At 36.6% G+C, this 6,414-nt stretch overlaps 1 protein-coding gene across 1 annotated transcript; it reads right to left on the reverse strand.

Moving 5' to 3' along the window:
* Positions 1–5,032: 5,032 nt before the first annotated feature.
* Positions 5,033–5,916, reverse strand: LOC147555222 (uncharacterized). The gene has a single exon (XM_086662938.1). The coding sequence runs from the start codon at positions 5,792–5,794 to the stop codon at positions 5,195–5,197; it is 600 nt and encodes a 199-aa protein (XP_086519064.1). The 5' UTR covers positions 5,795–5,916; the 3' UTR covers positions 5,033–5,194.
* Positions 5,917–6,414: the final 498 nt, after the last annotated feature.

Consider the following 6,414-nt stretch of genomic DNA (forward strand, 5'->3'; position numbering starts at 1 on the left):
AAATATTGCCAACTCACTCTAATCATCACCCCCTAAATATGACCAACTCATTGAGATGACTTTCTGGAGATGACAAGCTTCTTAAATCACCCCCTTGTCTATTTTCCCCTCCGTCGCTTATAACATTTGTTTTATTTCCTTCCTTTTCAAAAAAATTTTGTGTATTCGTTCACCTCTTTTTTCTTCGTTGAAACATACAAAAAAGACGATTGTAGAAACATACAAAAAAGACGATTGTAGAAGTTTGGGAGATGGTCCTCTTTAAGAAGAAATTTTAGTGAAACCGTCCATTTTAGGGACCAAAATAGAATTAACTCAAACGTTGATTGGGGGTGAATTATTATTTTTCAAGAACACCAAAGTGGTATTGAAATGGTCCAGCTGAAGCTTTATCAGTTGCCATGTGTAATCAAATCAAGTTTCATTTGGATATCGGACGGCTGATGTGATTGGATTCCGAATCTATCTTAAAACACTATTTTTGAGGGCATATCCATAAAATGTTTATAGGGTCTACCCACCAAGATGAGTGGGATCCATGTATTATTGCGTTTCCTCAAAACCATTGATTTTTGAAACTCATGATTGAAATTCAAAATCAAGTGGTTTGCTTTAAGAGATGAGGAGTAGGTTTAACCTAAAATTGGAATTATTCGTTCTATTTAGACCCGGAACTGCAACAATTGGTTCCATTTAGAACTAGTGACAAAGTCTAATCCCTCATTGGTAGATGCTGGAGTCGCGAGGCCTACGGGTGAGATGGGCTTCGGCACATAAACCCCCCACCCCCGAACTTTGACTAAGGGTAGACAGGCGCGGCTGCGCTGGTACTTCGCAAAAGAGCTGGCGTTTATAATTTTTGTTGTGCCTCTAAAGTAACCAGACCCCAGAAGTAATCTTTTATAGGTCTAAATTTGAGATATAGCCCAATGGCCCAAGAAGATTTGAGTAATGAGTTGGAATTAGGGTCCTTGATATGAATGGCCCAACGAGAATCGACATTTCCACAAACATTTGGAACATATCGTGTTCAAGTAATGTTCGATTAAAGAATGTCAACTATCATCACATAGAGACAGTTTTGTTAATTGATAAATTATCAAGTTACGTGCATTCCGATATATTCACGAAAATATAAGAATAGCAAGTTAAAAGAAATATGTTAGATTTCACCATACCACATTTGAGAGATACTTTTTTTTTTCTATAAATATAATAACTTTATTTTACTATAAATATAGTTGAATAAAGTTATACCATAATGTCTATGATATGGGCGTGCATTATTAGATGGAAATGAATCAGGTTAAAGTAGTGCCTCTCTATAGGTGCCTCACTTTTCTGTAATTGGCGCTCGGCTAGTCACTTTAGTTATTTAGCATGACTGGAAAACACGGTAGGTGTATCTTTTCGGATTGTTAGTCCAAGAGAATATAGATACACTGACACAGGTTCCAATCTGAAGCTTGGAAATAGTCGAGAAGTTGTCTATGGTAACGGACAAGTTCAAGAACGAGTCCAAGTGTATTCAAATTTTCAAATTTGAAAGAAAACAGATAACATATATATGGTGATCTTATAGAACTAGCATTCCTTCGCGTCCATATAACGTGGTAGATCCTTCTTAGCTAATTTCGATCATGATTTTATTTCATTTAAACCAAAAGAGAAAAGATAAGATGACGCTAACTCTTTATATATTTTATATCGATTTACATAAAGAGAATTGTTTATCAGTCTTTAACTTTAATCTCTATCAAACTTCCAACACAAACGAACGACCCGACTTATGCCTCGGATGACACATATAGTATAGTGAGGTCCGTTAGAGCCGCTCTAGTTATTTATTTATTTTGTTGTTGTTGTTGAAAGAGTCAAACACGTGACGGGTATGGTCCCCGCAGAAGAAGAAGAAGACAGACAGCCAAGGCCAGTATCCGGATCGCCACAAGCACGGAAGCGCCACATTCACACGTGCTCAGTCAAACTTTATGGTAAGAGAACCAATCAGAGGGCGCGTTGCTATTGTGCGCAGGTAGCGTAAGGCATCATTTAGGCGTGGATAGCTGTCGCTGATTTTCCGACGAGTGATTTACTCGCTTTGTCTTTTGGGTGAATATTTTGTCCTCTTTTCCTTTCCTTTCTTTATTGCTTTTTTCTACTTTCTTACCCTACCAAAACCAAAAGAGGATTGTTTCTACCTTCTTTTGCTTGCAGTAAAAAAGCCTGTTTACTCAACCATCCATCACCCCCACCGGATATGCTACAAACGTGTTATACATTAATATTTTGATTTGGGCACTTGGACCTTCAAGTCAAACAGTTCGCTTACTATCTTTGACTATCAAGTTCGAACAAGTCAATTTCATTAGTTTTTTTTTTTTAACTTGTGACTCCAAATTCTAAACTGGGAGGTCTTATAATTGTCCTTTTATTCAATAACCTACCTCGAGGAGGTTTCAATCGCAAAAAAAAAAAAAAAAAAAAAAAAAAAAATTTATTGTATGAAGCTAAACATTTTGAAATAGGTGCTTTCTGAGTATAGTCTCGAATGGGAGAAAGACGATTTGACAACTAATCGTATACTCATGTTTAGGTATTCTCCCCTCATTGATAATCGATTGAAATCTTCAATAAACCGAAAAACCAAAATAACTTTGATTATGCGATTGTATTTCTCAAATGATGGTTTTCACAAATGTCATTCGGAAATGATGGAAAAATCGAAGGTCTGGCCAACCCATAGACAATTTTTAACGTGACAACACGACGTGAGCATTCTGGCCAACTGGCTAGACTTACGGTATGTCTATCAAGATTACCAACTTTTTCTTTATCTATGTTATAAGCATCGCCATGTCGATAATCTGCCAAGGGTCTGTTCAGAACTTCGGATTCTCTATGGTATCAGAGTTTTATTAAATGGGTCTCAGGGTCTGTAAGTTGTGTGGTAAATTTGGATAGACCTTAATGTTGTGAAACTCTTACTTAATTAGATGGACCTTGGTATTTCTTAAGAGAGAGGAAATTTCAATTTATTTGTATTGATTGATTGGACAAAATTTAAGCACTAAGAAAGTCAAAGTGAGGGAAGTGTGAAAGGTTCATAAATGCAAATGAAGACCTAAACAACCATCACACGCTAAAGAAAGAAAGAAAGGCCATCACAATGACTTTGACTCATTGACTGACTCATGCTAGTCCTCAGGACTTATGTGTGCTGCTGCCGTCTGTCAGAATATCACCTGTTATTATTACAGTATATTATACTGCGCCTCCCTCCTCTTTAATGCCCCCCCCCCCCACCTACTCCGCCCCCACCACATAACCTCTATCTGCTCCCCAACTGGCCAACCACCACCACCACCACTTTTAAGTACGGCGATTGCCGGCTCTCGAGAAGTGCTCCAATGCTCCCCCCCACCTCCCTTCCTTTTTCTCTTTACATCTTGAATGGAGATCGGATGGTGGTTGTGGTTAGAGTGGGACAGAATTCACCCATTGAAATTAGACTCTTTTTTAATCTAGAAATCGATATGTCATTGTATTTGTCTCGCCCGAGCTACTTAATTTAGACTTGAGTAATTGTCCTGTTGTCCATCAAGATTTTTGATGAATGAGATATTGTTACTTCACCATCCTGATAACAAGGGTATCTAGTTGATGGTAGATTGGATTTAACGAACCTTAAGAAGAGACACCAATAGTCAAACTGGTACGAAATTTGAATTTCTAGCATAAGTTGGGATGATCCCCTTCGACATTTGGATCTAAGGGACATTTAAAATCTTTTCTCTCATTCACCAAATTTTTCATTAGTATATGTTTCTTGAATCGGAATTTATCTGATTTTAACAAATTACTATCAGAAGAGAAAAGGAATACACATCTTCCTTCACATTTTAAATCAATAACGAATATATATAATTTGTTCTGAAGAATGGAGGTTGCTAGTTAAGGGGACAAAAACACACGGAGGTATTAACTTCTTGAACTTTTCTATGTTAATTCATCACTAAGGCATGTCGTATATAGATCCAACCAAAGTAAACAACATGTCAAGTTACTCAACTACCACAAGTTTATAGTTTGAATTAGTACTCCAAATACAATATTGGTGGCGCAAGACTCACTATATCACTGGAACATCTTGTACTATACAGTTAGGTTCTTAAATTAGTTAAAAGTAATACAAGAAACATTACAATGTAGAAGATAAGTTGTTTTGTTGCATAAAGTAGATACTACATGATTGGTCTGAGTTTAACTGCAAATCATACACTATTGCAATTTTTGCTTTGAATTCCATCTTTCGAAATATGAAGTGAGTGTTCTACTGCTACACCATACAGGAGTAAACAATTCTTGTATATCATACCGAGACAAAATTTTCGAGTAAAAACGAAAAATAGTTGGATAATGTAATAATTTGTATACACTATACATGTTCCCTTTTATGGTAAACAAGATGCAACTTCATCTCCCTAAATTCATTTAGCTTTCACCTAACATTGATTTCTTTGGCCAAGCAAATCAACAATTATCTTTATTTTTCATTAAATATTAATAAACGATCGCTTTTGCTAACGTATGTCCTAGTCTAGTCGAAAAGACAGCCACCTACATTGTCTGCGAGACTGCGGTTTTAAATATTGCTGACGCATACACACCACGTTTGGTTTGACCTAATTAAGAAACAAACAAAAGGGTGTTTTCGTCACATTATATCTATCCTGATAAGTTTTTACCGCAGTAAATAACCCAGACAGGCAGTTTCTCGATAACATATCTAACCCATAATTTATTACCGTCTCGAAAACAGTCCAAACTTAACTAGTACATTTTACCATTTTTTACCTCTCAATATGAATGACGAAATTACCCTTTTGTGAAATTTTTTAAGGTTCTTGTGATTTACGAAATTACCCTTACGTTTACTGTCGCTTTAAACTCAGACAACTAGAATTTTTGACTCGTTAATGGTGATGTAATCGTACGGATAATACAGTAACTCGTTCTAAATAGATGGAAATAACTCGGTAAAGATTTTTCATTCATCAAAACTGTACATAGAGAGAGAGAGAGAGAGAGAGATATAAAACCCTAAAAAAAAAAAAAAAAACTACCGATTCGATCAAGTAAAGAAAAGATCGAAGAAATTGATTTAGATGATGATGAAATCATGACCGTTAGATTAAAAGATCGGAGGTGGTGGAAGATTAAGATCGAACGATAATGGAGTCGTCTTCTTCTTCTTGTTCTGATCTTCTTCTTTCATATCATTTCTCATCATCAGTTCATTTCTCATCCTTTTCTCTTGTTCTTTTCGAACTACAACTTCAACTGAATCAAATTTATATCCAGTAAAATCCGTACCTTTTTGAATCATTTGAGATCCGGCCGATTGAAATAGATTCCGGTTGTTATCTCCGGCGGAAAATGAATTTCTCCAGTTTTGAAACATTAGATCTGATCCAGCAGAAGATATAGATCCATCACCGAAGTTAGTTTTAGCTTTAGGTCCTCTAAGATTTCTTGCTGCTTCATCATAAGCTAAAGCTGCTTCTTCAGCTGTATCAAAAGTTCCAAGCCATTTCCGTGTTTTCTTCCATGGATCTCGAATCTCAGCTGCAAATCGACCCCACGGACGTTTCCGTACACCTCTATAATGTGCTTCTTTCACCGGCGCCACCACCGGAACTGCCGTCGAAATCATCGGATGATGATGATCTCCGGCACCGGAAACTGTGAATGGTTGGTTACGGTTACGGAGATGGATCGTGTCGACCGCCATTATCAAGTAAAGTGGTGAAGAAGGTACAACTGTACGGTCAGGTTATTCTGGTTTAGATAGAGAAAGTTAGAGAGAGAAAGAGAGAGAGAGAGGAGGAAAAGTGGAAAACGAGGGAGAAGGAGTGAGGTTATTTATAGGTAAAAAAGAGACAGTCTTCGTTAAAGCCGACAGTGGAGTTGGTGTGTAATTTATTCTATTCTCAGGGGTTATTTTGGAAATTGTTAAAGTTTTTTTGGTACCGGCTAAAGAAATTAATGCTAGAGTGGAAAAGCATTTATATGATGGCGGACTAGGTGGGCCAAGGTGGGTTGTGTTCACATCAACGGCCCGGGTTGGATTATCCGAAGTCTATTGTATTTGAGTTATTAAGAAATTGAAAAAATGCAGTAGCCATTCAATTCGTTAGACTGTAAGCTAGTAGTTTAGTTGGACTTTAGCCCAATTTGTTTCAAAAGTTCGATGTCGGCGCAGTTATCGTCTAAGATCAAACCCTTTTTACTGGATATTTTGTTTATTTCTCAATTGGTGATTTACAAGTTATTTTTACGTAGTTGTACTATCAACATATTTTCTTTTTGTATTTAAATTGAATCAATATAATTTCTTTTGCACTTAAATAC

The sequence above is a fragment of the Eschscholzia californica genome, unplaced genomic scaffold (assembly GCF_041429995.1).
Source record: "Eschscholzia californica isolate CP2 unplaced genomic scaffold, dmEscCali1.0.p SCAF_2, whole genome shotgun sequence".
NCBI classification, from domain to species: domain Eukaryota; kingdom Viridiplantae; phylum Streptophyta; class Magnoliopsida; order Ranunculales; family Papaveraceae; genus Eschscholzia; species Eschscholzia californica.